This window comes from Oncorhynchus mykiss, chromosome 17 (assembly GCF_013265735.2).
Source record: "Oncorhynchus mykiss isolate Arlee chromosome 17, USDA_OmykA_1.1, whole genome shotgun sequence".
NCBI lineage: Eukaryota > Metazoa > Chordata > Actinopteri > Salmoniformes > Salmonidae > Oncorhynchus > Oncorhynchus mykiss.
Genome location: NC_048581.1, coordinates 65,515,877 through 65,533,642, shown reverse-complemented (window position 1 = coordinate 65,533,642; position 17,766 = coordinate 65,515,877). Strand labels below are relative to the sequence as shown.

Genomic DNA, 17,766 nt, shown 5'->3' with positions numbered 1-17,766 from the left:
GGCAGGTAGCCTAGTGGTTAGAGGGGGGGGGGGGGGGCAGGTTGCCTAGTGGTTAGAGGGGGGGGCAGGTAGCCTAGTGGTTAGACGGGGGAGGGGTTAGGTAGCCTAGTGGTTAGAGGGGGGTGGCAGGTAGCCTAGTGGTTAGAGTGGGGTGGCAGGTAGCCTAGTGGTTAGAGGGGGGCGGCAGGTTGCCTAGTGGTTAGAGGGGGGTGGCAGGTAGCCTAGTGGTTAGAGGGTGGTGGCAGGTAGCCTAGTTTGTTAGAGGGGGGTGGCAGGTAGCCTAGTGGTTAGAGGGGGGTGGCAGGTAGACTAGTGGTTAGAGGGGGGTGGCAAGTAGCCTAGTGGTTAGCGGGGGGTGGCAGGTGGCCTAGTGGTTAGAGGGGGGTGGCAGGTAGCCTAGTGGTTAGAGGGGGGGGGGCAGGTTGCCTAGTGGTTAGATTGGGGCGGCAGGAAGCCTAGTGGTTAGAGGGGGGTGGCAGGTAGCCTAGTGGTTAGAGGGGGGTGGCAAGTAGCCTAGTGGTTAGAGGGGGGGGGGGGGGGGCAGGTTGCCTAGTGGTTAGATTGGGGCGGCAGGAAGCCTAGTGGTTAGAGGGGGGCGGCAGGTTGTCTAGTGGTTAGAGGGGGGTGACAGGTAGCCTAGTGGTTAGAGGGGGGCGGCAGGTTGCCTAGTGGTTAGAGGGGGGTGGCAGGTGGCCTAGTGGTTAGAGGGGGGTGGCAAGTAGCCTAGTGGTTAGAGGGTGGTGGCAGGTAGCCTAGTGGTTAGAGGGGAGTGGCAAGTAGCCTAGTGGTTAGAGGGGGGTGGCAGGTAGCCTAGTGGTTAGAGGGGGGTGGCAAGTAGCCTAGTGGTTAGAGGGGGGTGGCAGTTGGCCTAGTGGTTAGAGGTGGGTGGCAGGTAGCCTAGTGGTTAGAGGGGGGGGGGGGGGGGGCAGGTTGCCTAGTGGTTAGATTGGGGCGGCAGGAAGCCTAGTGGTTGGAGGGGGGCGGCAGGTTGTCTAGTGGTTAGAGGGGGGTGACAGGTAGCCTAGTGGTTAGAGGAGGGCGGCAGGTTGCCTAGTGGTTAGAGGGGGGTGGCAGGTAGCCTAGTGGTTAGAGGGGGGGGCAGGTAGCCTAGTGGTTAGACGGGGGAGGGGTTAGGTAGCCTAGTGGTTAGAGTGGGGTGGCAGGTAGCCTAGTTTGTTAGAGGGGGGTGGCAGGTAGCCTAGTGGTTAGAGGGGGGTGGCAGGTAGACTAGTGGTTAGAGGGGGGTGGCAAGTAGCCTAGTGGTTAGCGGGGGGTGGCAGGTGGCCTAGTGGTTAGAGGGGGGTGGCAGGTAGCCTAGTGGTTAGAGGGGGGGGGGCAGGTTGCCTAGTGGTTAGATTGGGGCGGCAGGAAGCCTAGTGGTTAGAGGGGGGTGGCAGGTAGCCTAGTGGTTAGAGGGGGGTGGCAAGTAGCCTAGTGGTTAGAGGGGGGGGGGGGGGGGCAGGTTGCCTAGTGGTTAGATTGGGGCGGCAGGAAGCCTAGTGGTTAGAGGGGGGCGGCAGGTTGTCTAGTGGTTAGAGGGGGGTGACAGGTAGCCTAGTGGTTAGAGGGGGGCGGCAGGTTGCCTAGTGGTTAGAGGGGGGTGGCAGGTGGCCTAGTGGTTAGAGGGGGGTGGCAAGTAGCCTAGTGGTTAGAGGGTGGTGGCAGGTAGCCTAGTGGTTAGAGGGGAGTGGCAAGTAGCCTAGTGGTTAGAGGGGGGTGGCAGGTAGCCTAGTGGTTAGAGGGGGGTGGCAAGTAGCCTAGTGGTTAGAGGGGGGTGGCAGTTGGCCTAGTGGTTAGAGGTGGGTGGCAGGTAGCCTAGTGGTTAGAGGGGGGGGGGGGGGGGCAGGTTGCCTAGTGGTTAGATTGGGGCGGCAGGAAGCCTAGTGGTTGGAGGGGGGCGGCAGGTTGTCTAGTGGTTAGAGGGGGGTGACAGGTAGCCTAGTGGTTAGAGGAGGGCGGCAGGTTGCCTAGTGGTTAGAGGGGGGTGGCAGGTAGCCTAGTGGTTAGAGGGGGGGGCAGGTAGCCTAGTGGTTAGACGGGGGAGGGGTTAGGTAGCCTAGTGGTTAGAGTGGGGTGGCAGGTAGCCTAGTTTGTTAGAGGGGGGTGGCAGGTAGCCTAGTGGTTAGAGTGGGGTGGCAGGTAGCCTAGTGGTTAGAGGAGGGCGGCAGGTTGCCTAGTGGTTAGAGGGGGGTGGCAGGTAGCCTAGTGGTTAGAGGGGGGCGGCAGGTTGCCTAGTGGTTAGAGGGGGGTGGCAGGTAGCCTAGTGGTTAGAGGGTGATGGCAGGTAGCCTAGTGGTTAGAGGGGGGTGGCAGGTAGCCTAGTGGTTAGAGGGGGGTGGAGGTAGCCTAGTGGTTAGAGGGGGGACAGCAGGTAATCTAGTGGTTAGAGGGGGGTGGCAGGTGGCCTAGTGGTTAGAGGGGGGTTACAGGTAGCCTAGTGGTTAGAGGGGGGTGGCAAGTAGCCTAGTGGTTAGAGGGAGGGGCAGGTAGCCTAGTGGTTAGAGGGGGGGAGGGGTTAGGAAGCCTAGTGGTTAGAGGGGGGTGGCAGGTAGCCTAGTTGTTAGAGGGGGGGGGGGGGGGGGCAGGTAGCCTAGTGGTTAGAGGGGGGTGGCAGGTAGCCTAGTGGTTAGAGGGAGGTGGCAGGTAGCCTAGTGGTTAGAGGGGGGGGGGGGCAGGTAGCCTAGTGGTTAGAGGGGGGTGGCAGGTAGCCTAGTGGTTAGAGGGGGGGGGGGGCAGGTAGCCTAGTGGTTAGAGGGGGACAGCAGGTAGCCTAGTGGTTAGAGGGGGACAGCAGGTAGCCTAGTGGTTAGAGGGGGACAGCAGGTAGCCTAGTGGTTAGAGGGGGAAGGCAGGTAGCCTAGTGGTTAGAGGGGGACGGCAGGTAGCCTAGTGGTTACAGGGGGACGGCAGGTAGCCTAGTGGTTAGAGGGGGACGGCAGGTAGCCTAGTGGTTAGAGGAGGACGGCAGGTTGCCTAGTGGTTAGAGGGGGACGGCAGGTAGCCTAGTGGTTAGAGGGGGACGGCAGGTAGCCTAGTGGTTAGAGGGGGACGGCAGGTAGCCTAGTGGTTAGAGGGGGACAGCAGGTTGCCTAGTTGTTAGAGGGGGACAGCAGGTTGCCTAGTGGTTAGAGGGTTGGGCCAGTAAACAAAAGGTTGCCGGATCGAATTCCCCGAGCTGACAAGGTACAAATCTGTCGCTCTGCCCTTGAACAATGCAGTTTACCCACTGTTCCTAGGCCATCATTCTAAATAAGAATGTGTTCTTATCTGACTTGCCTAGTTAAATAAAGGTTAAAAATATATATATATTAAAGCAATAACTGTGTTGTTCCACAAGTTGAGTACATTTGGATAATACACTCCATTTAACAGTTGAGTCATATCCAGTTGGCCACATCTAAATTAACCTAAACATTTATACACTACTTTACCAGAAGTATGTGGACACCTGCTTGTCAAACATTCCAAAATCATGGGCATTAATATGGAGTTGGTCGCCCCTTTGCCGCTATAACAGCCTCCAGTCTCCTGGGAAGGCTTTCCACTAGATGTTGGAACATTGCTGTGGGGACTTGCTTCCATTCAGCCATGAGCATTAGTGAGGTCGGCACTGATGTTGGGCGATTATGCCTGGCTCGCAGTCGGCATTCCAATTCATCCCAATGGTGTTCGATGGGGTTGAGGTCAGGGCTCTATGCAGGCCAGTCAAGTTCTTCCTCATGGACCTTGCTTTGTGCACGGGGGCATTCTCGTGCTGAAACAGGAAAGGGCCTTCCCCAAACTAATGCCACAAAGTTGGAAGCACAACGTTTTCTAGAATGTCATTGTTTGCTGTAGCGTTAAGATGTCCCTTCACTGGAACTAAGGGGCCTGAACCATGAAAAACAGCCCCAGACCATTATTCCTACTCCACCAAACGACACTATGCATTCTGGCAGGTAGAGTTCTCCTGGCATCCGCCAAACCCAGATCCGTCTGTCAGACTGCTAGATGGTGAAGTGTGATTCATCACTTCAGAGAAGGCTTTTCCACTGCTCCAGAGTCCAATGGCGATAATCTTTACACCACTCCAGCCGATGCTTGGCATTGCGCATGGTGATCTTAGGCTTGTGTGCGGCTGCTCGGCCATGAAACCCATTTGATGAAGCTCCCAATAAACAGTTATTGTGCTGATGTTGCTTCCAGAGGCAGTTTGGGACTTGGTAGTGAGTGTTGCAACCGAGGACAGAAGTTTTTTACGTGCTACGCGCTTCAGCACTCGGTGTTCCCGTTCTGTGAACTTGTGTAGCCTACCACTTGAGCCGCTGTTGATCCTAGACGTTTCCACTTCACAATAACAGCACTTACAGTTGACAGGGCAGCTCTAGCAGGGCATACATTTGATTAACTGATTTGTTGGAAAGGTGGCATCCTATGACGGTGCCATGTTGAAAGTCACTGAGCTCTTCAGTAAGGCCATTCTACTGCCTATGTTTGTATATGGAGATTGCATGGTGGTGTGCTTGATTTTATACACCTGTCAGCAACGGGTGTGGCTGAAATAGCTGAATCCACTAATTTGAAGTGGTGTCCACATACTTTGTATATACAGTGTATAATAATGAGTTTTCATTTAAATAAATGTGTTCCCCATTTTGACCTGTTACATTTCTAGGAAGATGTCAACCCATTTAACCCAAAATGTCCTCAGGTTTTCAGCATCGTTATAAAGCCCTAGTTAGTGTTGCTTTTGACAAAGTCATTCCTGAAGATTATTGTACTTTTGACAAAAGTACACTATCCAAAAGGCACTCTCTCTATTCGTGGAATGACAACCAAGTTCCACGTTTTTTAAATCTGGTCACACAAGGCATTGCCTGCATAGCTCCACAAGGTGAAATCAAAGTTGGGACTGACCTGTTTAAGGAATTTTTATCCAATATAATGTGTGAATTGCTTTTTACTCACAGTCAAATTCGTTGTATTTTATTCGCCCTTTAAACCTTTTAAAAACCTTTTTCAGGTTTATTTTATTTGACATTTGTAAATACTGTGGTGAATTCCTACCACAAAGTGAGTTAATCTAATTCAAATCAAATGTAATTTGTCACCGGCGCTGAATACAACAGGTTGAGCCGTGCTTTCTTTTTGGAGCGGCCAGTGAGAAGTCCTCCCAATATATTGTTTCATTAAAAGTGTTTTTAATTTTGTCAGGTTATTTGGACTCTTAGCCTTGTGATTTTGAAAAGTTGTATACAATTGATACAAATACAGTTTAGCTACATAATACATAATCTTCCTAGGGACAGTTTATCCCTTCTATATTTAAAGTCTTCTTGTAGGGTCTGCCTGGTAACATGTGACGCTGTGTGTCAGCAGCAGAGGACTGGCCCATTTCCTCAACAGTTAATTCCTTTCCCTCTGAGCTGCTGTCTTTAGTTGACTGTCACTCAGCAGAGGAACATGTCGATGCCAATTGCCTTCTACATTTGCCTGACCCTGTTATGGTCCATATTCTCTGGAACAGGTAAATTGAGAACAAAAAAAAGTTGGTTGATTATGATTGGAATGGAGTTGTTGTTATTATTGTTGCTGTTGTTGTTATTATTTGTATGTTCAACATTACCTGAGGGACTGATATTATGAGTAATTATATTCAATCATTTGCATAATCTTCAGCACCCTGAAATTGTTCTGTTCTCTCTGACAGTGTAGTCTGGGTGATGGTAATACCTGCATTAAGTGTAAACCAGTGTATTTGTAATCCTCATATTACGTTTCTGTTGAACCTTCACGTAGTTACACTGAGTGAATAATCTGCCAAACTATATTGTCTAACATTGTATAGTGGAACAGGAATACAACATGGTTGGATAAAAATATACAATATTTAAATGAGTATAGAAGAGTGACATGAAAATAAACAAGTTAGGACAGTTGGCAGAGTACCACATTTAACATTATATTATAACTATATGGAATATTGAATGTCAAAACATTGACCTGTATTCATGTTTTCCTTTCAGATGGATATTTTCATCAGATGATGAGACAGTGTCGATACTCCTCAAAGGACCTGCATGGTATAGAGTTGATTACCTCTTATGTTTTCAATCAGGCTGAATATATCAGATTCAACAGCACTGTGGGGAGGTTTGTTGGATACACTGAACATGGTCTGAAGAATGCAGAAGCATGGAACAGTGATGCTGGGATCCTGGGTCAAGAGCAGGCGGAGCTGGAGCGTTTCTGTAAGCATAACGCTGATCTCCACTACAGCGCCATACTGGACAAGACAGGTGAGCAGGGCTCCTTAACACCACTTACAGGCCTCTGACTGAGCAAGTCAAGACCATTACTTTATTTTATTCAGGATAAATGTTATATAGAGATCTGTCTGATGAAGATGATGGTGGAGATTGAGGGATTAATAAAGATATATATCCAGACTAAAGGTAAAACTTAATAAAGACATGATTGTTATCTAACTTGGATGCATGAATAACATGGTTTTTCTTAAATAGTTTTATAGCTGCAACTGTATTTAGAACACTGAGCAACCTTGTTAGCTCGGGGATTTGAACTTGCAACCTTCCGGTTACTAGTTCAACACTCTAACCACTAGGCTACCCTGCCGCCCCGTTACAGTATGACTAGTCAGCTATGTATCAACAGTTCAGTCCTAATCATCTGTTGTATGTACATTCCAGCTCATCTCTCTAATGAAGTCTAATTTATAAAGCACAGCGATGGTTCAATGATATCAGAACTATGGACTAAATGTTATGCATCCTATCATATATAGTGTATAATATAACAATAATATAACTATGCTGACAAATGTTTTGTTTCCTCCATTAGTTGAGCCCCATGTCAGACTGAGCTCAGTGACTCCCCCCAGTGGCAGACACCCTGCCATGCTGATGTGCAGCGCCTATGACTTCTACCCCAAACAAATCAGAGTGACCTGGCTGAGGGACGGACGTGAGGTGAAATCTGATGTGACCTCCACTGAGGAGCTGGCTAACGGGGACTGGTACTACCAGATCCACTCCCACCTGGAGTACACACCCAAGTCTGGAGAGAAGATCTCCTGTATGGTGGAGCACATCAGCCTCACTGAGCCCATGATGTATCACTGGGGTAAGGGGCGATAGTGGGGTAATGGGGTGAGAGTGGGTTAATGGGGTGAGAGTGGGGTAAGGGTGTGAGAGTGGGGTAAGGGTGTGAGAGTGGGTTAATGGAGTGAGAGTGGGGTAAGGGTGTGAGAGTGGGGTAAGGGTGTGAGAGTGGGGTAAGGGTGTGAGAGTGGGGTAATGGGGTGAGAATGGGGTAAGGGTGTGAGAGTAGGTAAGGTTGTGAGAGTGGGGTAATGGGGTGAGAGTGGGGTAAGGGTCTGAGAGTGGGGTAAGGGTCTGAGAGTGGAGTAAGGGTCTGAGAGTGGGGTAAGTGTGTGAGATTGGGGTAAGGGTGGGGTAATGGGGTGAGAATGGGGTAATGGTGTGAGAGTGGGGTAAGGGTCTGAGAGTGGGGTAAGGGTGTGAGAGTGGGTTAATGGGGTGAGAGTGGGGTAATGGTGTGAGAGTGGGGTACGGGTGTGAGAGTGGGGTAAGGGTGTGAGAGTGGGGTAAAGGTCTGAGAGTGGGGTAAGGGTCTGAGAGTGGGGTAAGGGTGTGAGAGTGGGGTAATGGTGTGAGAGTGGGGTAAGGGTCTGAGAGTGGGGTAAGGGTGTGATAGTGGGGTAATGGGGTGCGAGTGGGGTAATGGTGTGAGAGTGGGGTAATGGGGTGAGAGTGGGGTAAGGGTGTGAGGGTGGGGTAAGGGTGTGTGAGAGTCGGGCAATTGTGTGAGAGTGGGGTAACGGTGTGTGAGAGTGGGGTAACGGTGTGTGAGAGTGGGGTAATTGTGTGAGAGTAGGTTCATGGGGTGTGAGGTAATGGTGGTACACAGACTATGTTGTGTGTGTTGTGTATTTAATAGAAATACTGTTATTGAATCACAGTAATATTGTTGAAATGATCCTTTCTCTCTGACAGACCCGTCCCTGCCTGAGGCTGAGAGGAATAAGATAGCGATCGGGGCATCTGGTCTGGTGCTGGGAACCATCTTAGCATTAGCAGGACTGATCTACTACAAGAAGAAGTCTTCTGGTGAGGTCATCAGTGTGTAGAAAACATAGATATACAGTGGGGCAAAAAAGTATTTAGTCAGCCACCAATTGTGCAAGTTCTCCCACTTAAAAAGATGAGGCCTGTAATTTTCATCATAGGTACATTTCAACTAAAGAAATCCAGAAAATCACATTGTGGGATTTTTAATGAATTTATTTGCAAATTATGGTGGAAAAAAAGTATTTGGTCAATAACAAAAGTTTATCTCAATACTTTGTTATTGTAATAGTGTATAGAACAGCATATGGGATTGTGTTCATCAACATGTGAATGTTATAATGATTCATATTCTCTGTCTCGCTCTCTCTCTCTGTCTCTCTCTCTCCTATAACAGGGGTGCTCTAGTAGCAACAAGGTGAGACTCTATTCTGCTGAAAGACCAGTTACAATGCCTGATGTTAAATATGTCATTATAGTCATTTGTCTCACGTCGAATACCTGCTTACTATATTTTCACATGTGAAGGCACATTGCTGTGTCTGCTGCAGAAATGGATCCCAAATGAGATTTTGTTGCTTGTTATGGATCAGTGTTCCTGAAAGGACGTCTACTGCTGGAGTGTTTAAATGAATATTCATCAATACTTTCCTAATGAATCATATTGTTGGTAACATATTATCCTTACACCTTTCATTATTAATCCATTAACAACTTTAGGCTTGATAGTATTTAGACAGTTAGTGCTGAGAATGATGTAGTTAGTTGTTTATTAACCTAATAGGTGTGGTAGAGAACTGCTTTAACTGACCTACTATAACACTGTATGTTATTATGAGTGGGCAGCACATACAACAGTACACTGTGCTGGGGGTTCTTTACTCAGCTTTACTGTTGTGTCTTTTTCACTAACAAATAACACACTTGTTCTCAAAGGAACAAAAGACAAAGGAACATGTTCAGTAAATGGTGAAGATATTGTGTGTGGTAATACTGCTGTTTTGAGAAGGAGTAAAACGCTGGTTAATGAGAATAGAAAATAGCTTCAGTCTGTTTTCATTTCTTCATGTTTTAGACTTTAAATGTCCCCCTGTACTGACATCACACCCCTGTACTGACATCACACCCCTGTACTGACATCACACCCCTGTACTGACATCACACCCCTGTCCTGACATCACACCCCTGTCCTGACATCATACCCCTGTACTGACATCACACCCCTGTCCTGACATCACACCCCTGTCCTGACATCACACCCCTGTACTGACATCACACCCCTGTACTGACATCACACCCCTGTACTGACATCACACCCCTGTACTGACATCACACCCCTGTACTGACATCAAACCCCTGTCCTGACATCACACCCCTGTCCTGACATCACACCCCTGTCCTGACATCATACCCCTGTACTGACATCACACCCCTGTCCTGACATCACACCCCTGTCCTGACATCACACCCCTGTACTGACATCACACCCCTGTACTGACATCACACCCCTGTACTGACATCACACCCCTGTACTGACATCACACCCCTGTACTGACATCAAACCCCTGTCCTGACATCACACCCCTGTACTGACATCACACCCCTGTACTGACATCACACCCCTGTACTGACATCACACCCCTGTACTGACATCACACCCCTGTACTGACATCACACCCCTGGAAAGCAACCTCCTTCATGTCTCATTGATACGATGTTATATGGTTGATTTCAGCTCCCTTCATTTTCTGCTCTGTCATGGTTGTGGTGTCTTGTCTTCTATATAACTAGGACATATTTTACACACCTTTGATTTGGTACAAGCTTTTCAATAAACCATTAAACATGTCATAATTCAGTGTCTCTGTTTACTAAGGTTGGGTTTGATGTTTTCTTGGTATCTGAGGTAAAATGACGATGACCTTGAACATGTCGTGTATCGGTCACTTCCCTGTGGTTGGTGTGATGTTCTTGTTCTGAATCCTAAATCGATCTCCATCTCCTACTACCTAGGAACTCCTGTAAATCTGACAGGATCAAGGTTACCTGCCTTCTGATAGGGAGATAGGGAATCACATACGACCAGAGACCAGGGTGATGTCATGAACACAGTACAAAGGTTATGCTATTAGGAATAATGTATTACGTTTGTCAGTTGCATTTCACATAAACTTATGCTCTTCACAACTAGGCTACATTTAAATAATATGCTAATCTAGTTATTGTTGACATTTCAACATCTGACCTGCTTTTGATCACAAATGACTGGCATGTACAGTATATTGCATGTCAACTGTACACATACTGTGCATACCTCTGTATATTTTGTTTCTGTTTGAGGAACCAGACATGTTATTGTCTAGACAAGACCAGTCCTAGGGAATGCTGTCAGGGCTGAATGGGTTTCACCTGCTCTGGCCAACACAGGGTCAAGAGCCATCAGTCCAGAGTCTGCAGAGTGACTGACCACAATTTAATGGTGTGACCCACCTAATGGCTTTCAAATGTTCTGTTCTCGATAATAGAAATAAATGCTTATGGTCTGGAGCTACAGCCCAGTGAGAATGTTACATATTACACAGAGAGAGAGGTATGAGGGCCACAGTACCCAGAAACTGCTATGTACATGCTGCTTTACTATATCCATTCTGATCATTTTAATTCTACATACTGTATATACTCTGTATGGCTCTGTAGTAGTGTACGATCTTAAACTCAGTACTCTCCATAGTATACCCTAATGCAGTAGTAGTGTACGATCTTATAATCAGTACTCTCCATAGTATACCCTAATACAGTAGTAGTGTACGATCTTATACTCAGTACTCTCCATAGTATACCCTAATACAGTAGTAGTGTACGATCTTATACTCAGTACTCTCCATAGTATACCCTAATACAGTGGTAGTGTACGATCTTATACTCAGTACTCTCCATAGTATACCCTAATACAGTAGTAGTGTACGATCTTATACTCAGTACTCTCCATAGTATACCCTAATACAGTAGTAGTGTACGATCTTAAACTCAGTACTCGCCATAGTATGCCCTAATACAGTAGTAGTGTACGATCTTATACTGAGTACTCTCCATAGTATACCCTAATACAGTAGTAGTGTACGATCTTATACTCAGTACTCGCCATAGTATACCCTAATACAGTAGTAGTGTACGATCTTATACTCAGTACTCGCCATAGTATGCCCTAATACATTCACCTGTAGCTCTGTCTCCTGTAAACTAGGAGACTGCTGCCATGCTGTACCTCTAGGACTACTGAAGCTGTGTTTGTGCAGACTAGGTATTTTTTATTTTATTTTTTATTTCACCTTTATTTAACCAGGTAGGCTAGGTGAGAATAAGTTCTCATTTACAACTGTGACCTGGCCAAGATAAAGCAAAGCAGTTCGACACAAACAACAACACAGAGTTACACATGGAGTAAACAAACATACAGTCAATAATACAGTAGACAAATTCGTCTATATACAATGTGAGCAAATGAGGAGAGATAAGGGAGGTAAATAAATAAATACAATATAGCAAGTAAAACACTGGAAAACAGTGGAAGAATGTACAAAGTAGAGAGAGAAATAATGGGGAGCAAAGGAGCAAAATAAATTAATACAGTAGGGGGAGAGGTAGTTGTTTGGGCTAAATTATAGATGGGCTATGTACAGGTGCAGTAATCTGTGAGCTGCTCTGATAACTAAGTGGCTCGGGGAACAAAACATCCATATTTTGGGTCCATGGCCAGGAAACTCCCTAGACCTTAATCCCATTGGAAACTTGTGGTCAATCCTCAAGAGGCGGGTGGACAAACAAAAACCCACAAATTCTGACAAACTCCAAGCATTGATTATGCAAGAATGGGCTGCCATCAGTCAGGATGTGGCCCAGAAATTAATTGACAGCATGCCAGGGCAGATTGCAGAGGTCTTGAAAAAGAAGGGTCAACACTGCAAATATTGACTCTTTGCATCAACTTCATGTAACTGTCAATAAAAGCCTTTGACACTTATGAAATGCTTGTAATTATCCTTCAGTATTACATAGTAACATCTGACAAAAATATCTAAAGACACTGAAGCAGCAAACTTTGTGGAAATTAATATTTGTGTCATTCTCAAAACTTTTGGCCACGACTGTAGTTGTTATGGACCCTTATGTCCATCAGGGAAAGACTTGTGGCCAGCTTCAGTTCACTGTAGTCTGCTGAGCTTCTTTCACTCACCCTTTTCAATAGGGTTACACATCTCCCTAGCAACAGGTGAGAAACTGAAAAGTTGATTTTCCTATTGGCTAATATGTAACAACTGAACTGAAACAGAAGAGTGATGGGACTTTCCAAACCACGGCCTTTGAATAGGGGAAGTGTGAACAACCAGGTCTCTAGTCTGAATCCAGGAAGAGGGTTGGAATGAGGAAGTGACCGCTGAGCAGAGTTATACTGAGAAGAGCAGAGATGAGCAGAGAAACAAGATAACCTAACCCTGGGATAGAGTTTTTTTTCAGAAGACAGACAAACTTTTTACCTGGGCTTTGCTCCTTTCATATTTATTTTGATCCTGATAAACTCATCAGGCATTGCCGGTGACAAGCATACCCATAACACAATGCGTCTCTGTAGCTCAGCTGGGAGTACATAACAATTAAAGGTCCAAGATAGTGGGTTCTATTTCTGTAACCACCCATAGGTAAAATTTATGGCTGTATGACTGTAAGTCGTGCTGTCTGCCAAATGGCATATATTACAATACTTGAAATGACACGTTTCACGTTGTAGTGGATTTTACAATTCCAGGCTGTATCACAACTGGCTATGATTTGGAGTCCAATAGGGACGTGCACAATTGGCCCAGCGTCGTCCGGGTTTGGCACGTGCAGGCTGTCATTGTAAAGAAGAATTTGTTCTTAGCTTGCCTACTGTAGTTAAATAAAGGTTAAATCAATTTAAAATATATATATATATATGTATGTATGTATATATGACAGGTGTGTGCCTTTCCAGATCATGTCCAATCAATTGAATTTACCACAGGTGGCCTCCAATCAAGTTGTAGAAACAGTTCAAAGAAGATCAAGGCTGGTAATGTCAGGTGACTTCTCAAACTGCCTTAGGCATGTTTCTGCCGAACAGGGTCATCTCAGGTCAGCTGGAGGTACTTTCACATCGCTGTCTGCCTCATCAGGGCACAGTGCTGGGCTTGTAATGATTCCTGTTGCAGTGACACTCCTCTGCATGTTTGACTCTAAGATGTTTGTCACTGGTTTCATTATCAACGTAAAAGTGCTTTGAATGCATTTTCATATGCTCTCTTCACACAGCACACACACATATACACACACACACACACACACACATATATATACACACATTAAATACTTAATTTGAATCTTAATTTGAATTTACTAAAAAAGGATGAAAGGATCAAGAGTACATACAGGAAGCAGCTCCTTCTCCAAACAGCTAGCCTGCCCATGACAGCTGAAACACACACTTGGTCTATGAAATTTGAGGTTCAATTGTACTTAAAATGTATGTTGTTGTGAATGTTACAAAGAAACAAAAAGGTCAGTGTTTTTTTGCCTCAAGCCGCTCTCATTTTTTGATGTGATATTTGAGTTGGGACACCGATGGGACAACACACATCTCTCTCCCTAGTAATTAATGAGAAAACTACCTTCCATTTTTCTATTGGTTTAGATTTATAAAATGGAACTTCAGAAGGTTCCGGACTTTTCTAGACTGGTTTGTCTGGACAAACTGTCTTTCTATGGTTTAATGGTTAATGCTCTCTCTATCTACTTAGTAATTCAACTTTGAGGAAAAATGTACGTACTATGCCTGCGATGTGGTTGTCCCACCTAGCTACTGTATTCACTATCTGTAAGTAGCGACGCTGGGCCAAAAGTGTGCCGCCCTATGGAACTCCCAATCACAGCCAGATGTGGTAGAGCCTGAATTTGAACCAGGGACTGTAGTGACGCCCCCTGCACTGAGATGCAATGCCTTAGACCGCTGTGCCACTCGGGAGCCCATGATTGGGAGTCCTATAGCAGGTTAGGCTAATTAACATGGCAGGATAATTAACGTAGCAGGTTATGAGAATGAGGTTAAGGTTAAGGTTAGGAAAAGGGTTAGCTGCTCTGAACAACAGTGTCCTGACGAAAGAGCACATTTTCTATGCCATGTGAAATCGCGTATATCATTAGCTCATTGTTATGGTCAAAATGCCTATTTACTCTGTTCTATCAGACTGCACAATCCACTGTCTAATCAGTCCACTGTCTAATCAGTCCACTGTCTCATCTGTCCACTGTCTCATCAGCCCACTGTCTCATCAGTCCACTGTCCCATCAGCCCACTGTCTCATCTGTCCACTGTCTCATCAGCCCACTGTCCCATCAGTCCACTGTCTCATCAGCCCACTGTCTCATCAGTCCACTGTCTCATCAGCCCACTGTCTCATCAGTCCACTGTCTAATCAGTCCACTGTCTCATTAGTACACTGTCTCATCAGCCCACTGTCCCATCAGTCCACTGTCTCATCAGTCCACTGTCTCATCAGTCCACTCTCTCATCAGTCCACTGTCACATCAGCCCAATGTCTCACAGCTTAAACAAATACAGCTACTTAGTTATTCTGGCTCCACTGGTTGACGTGACTAAGTTAGCCGTAGTTGGTTAGCTAGTAAGCGAGGGATATAAACGTTGCCAACCAGTATGGCAACCGAACCGATAGAACGAACGACCAGCCGGCTTGGGTAGCAACCCTAGATTTGTGTCAGGACTATGTCTTGTGGAAGGATGAAATAGTATGAATAAATTCATCAAAACTATGTAAAACATTATTTGAATATAACATACACACTTTACACATTTATTTAGTACTGTAGATGTGTGGTTGTGGTGGAGTAGGTGCCTGAGGGCACACAATGTGTTGTGAAATCTGTGAACATATTGTAATATTTTTTAAATTGTGTAAACTGCCTTAATTTTGCTGGACCCCAGGAAGAGTAGCTGCTGCTTTGGCAAATACAAAATACAAATATGTTGGTAACCCGTTGTATAGAAATGATAATGTCCTCGAAGCCGGTGTTTGGAGGATATATTGGCACGGTTTTCCGGCCTGAGATGAACAACACCCATATCAATACAGTCTCCTAACAGCTTCTCTTCTATCACTTAATCACTACACCCCTTCAAAGTAGGAGGAAACATGTGCAAATAAAATAGGACATGTCATTGATCAAAATAATCAGATCAGATTGTGATGTCATATTCTGGGCCAAAAACTGAAATGCTGTAACGGTTGTTGGTGGAAGAAGGTGAGGATCAAAGCACAGCGTGGTACGTGTTCGTTTATATTATTATATTATATATATATCATGTTTGTTTATTGACACTGAACACTAAATACAAAAATAAGAACCACACCCGGCCAAAAACAAAGAAATACAAAACATAGAAAATGAACATAGAATGCCCACCCTGGTCACACCCTGGCCTAACCAAAATAGAGAATAAAAGCCTCTGTATGGCCAGGGCGGGACAAATTCCAGGCATTTTTTTCAAACAGCTCTGCATAAAAAGGACATTGTCATGATTTTCAAAACTCATAGTGGGGAAATATATTTTTTTTTAACTATTGTAAATGAACTGCACTGCCCCTTTAACACTCCTATATAAACTCAGCAAAAAAAGAAACGTCCTCTCACTGTCAACTGCGTTTATTTTCAGCAAACTTAACATGTGTAATAATTTGTATGAACATAACAAGATTCAACAACTGAGACAACTGAACAAGTTCCACAGACATTTGACTAACAGAAATGTAATAATGTGTCCCTGAACAAAGGGGGGGGGGGTCAAAATCAAAAGTAACAGTCAGTATCTGGTGTGGCCACCAGCTGCATTAAATACTGCAGTGCATCTCCTCATGAATGGCACCAGATTTGCCAGTTCTTGCTGTGAGATGTTACCCCACTCTTCCACCAAGGAACCTGCAAGTTCCCAGACATTTCTGGGGGAATGGCCCTAGCCCTCACCCTCCGATCCAGCAGGTCCCAGACTTGCTCAATGGGATTGAGATCCTCGCTGGCCATGGCAGAACACTAGCATTCCTGTCTTGCAGGACATCACGCACAGAACAAGCAGTATGGCTGGTGACATTGTCATGCTGGAGGGTCATGTCAGGAATAGCCTGCAGTAAGGGTGCCACATGATGGAGGAGGATGTCTTCCCTGTAACGCACAGCATTGAGATTGCCTGCAAAGACAACAATCACAGTCCGATGATGCTGTGACACACCGCCCCAGTCCATGACGGACCCTCCACCTCCAAATCAATCCCGCTCCAGAGTACAGGCCTCGGCATAACGCTCATTCCTTCAACGATAAACGTGAATCCGACCATCACCCCTGATGAGACAAAACCGCGACTCGTCAGTGAAGAGCACTTTTTGCCAGTCCTGTCTGGTCCAGCAACGGTGGGTTTGTGCCCATAGGCAACGTTGTTGCCGGTAATGTCTGGTGAGAACCTGCCTTACAACAGGCCTACAAGCCCTCAGTCCAGCCTCTCAGCCTATTGCAGACAGTCTGAGCTCTGATGGAGGGATTGTGCGTTCCTGGTGTATCTCGAGCAGTTGTTGTTGCCATCCTGAACCTGTCCCGCAGGTGTGATGTTCGGATGTACCGATCCTGTGAAAGTGTTGTTACACGTGGTCTGCCACTGCGAGGATGATCAGCTGTCCGCCCTGTCTCCCTGTAGCGCTGTCATAGGCGTCTCACAGTACGGACATGGCAATTTATTGCCCTGGCCACATCTGCAGTCCTCATGCCTCCTTGCAGCATGCCTAACACGGAACCCAAAACTGGTTGTGCCCGTTTGCCATCGTGCATAAATGAATTTTGTCCCCACACACCAAACGTGATCACGTCACACAGGTTAAAATATCGTTCACGCGCTTGCTGTTCTTATGTGGTTCAAGACTTTACCACCAGTGGCTAGAAGCAGTTATACAGTTGAGGTCGGAAGTTTACATACACTTAGGTTGGAGTCGTTGGAGACGTTTTTCAACCACTCCACAAATGTATAGTTTTGGCAAGTCGGTTAGGACATCTACTTTGTGCATGAAACAAGTAATTTTTCCTAAAAATTGTTTACATACAGACTATTTCACTTATAATTCACTGTATCACAATTCCAGTGGGTCAGAAGTTTACATACACAAGGTTGACTGTGCCTTTATACAGCTTGGAACATTCCAGAAAATGATGCCATGGCTATAGAAGCTTCTGATTGGCTACTTGACATCATTTGAGTCAATTGGAGGTGTACCTGTGGGTGTATTTCAAGGCCTACTTTCAAACTCAGTGCCTCTTTGCTTGATATCATGGGAAAATCAAAAGAAATCAGCAACGACCTCAGAAAAAAAATTGTTGACCTCCACAAGTCTGGTTCATCCTTGGGAGCAATTTCAAACACCTGAAGGTACCACGTTCATCTGTACAAACAATAGTATGCAAGTATAAACACCATGGGACCACACAGCCATCATACCGCTCAGGAAGGAGACACGTTCTGTCTCCTAGAGATGAACGTACTTTGGAGCGAAAAGTGCAAATCAATCCCAGAACAACAGCAAAGGACCCTGTGAAGACTCTGGAGGAAAAA

General features: G+C 46.0%; 1 protein-coding gene and 1 long non-coding RNA gene across 2 annotated transcripts in view; one reads left to right on the top strand and one right to left on the bottom strand.

Moving 5' to 3' along the window:
* LOC118940487 overlaps window positions 1-9,944 on the bottom strand; it is a 28,959-nt gene extending 19,015 nt beyond the window's left edge. The window contains exon 1 of the long non-coding RNA XR_005037053.1: window positions 9,188-9,944. This is a non-coding gene — a long non-coding RNA (uncharacterized LOC118940487). The remainder of the gene's footprint in view (window positions 1-9,187) is intronic.
* Window positions 6,841-9,935, top strand: oncmyk-dbb (MHC class II beta chain; the record flags this gene model as incomplete). The annotated part of the gene is given in 7 exon segments (NM_001195534.1): window positions 6,841-7,122; window positions 8,016-8,129; window positions 8,485-8,513; window positions 8,611-8,674; window positions 9,039-9,198; window positions 9,236-9,409; window positions 9,772-9,935. Coding segments are annotated over 3 exon segments (407 nt in total), but the record flags the coding sequence as incomplete, so codon positions are not given.
* Window positions 9,945-17,766: the final 7,822 nt, after the last annotated feature.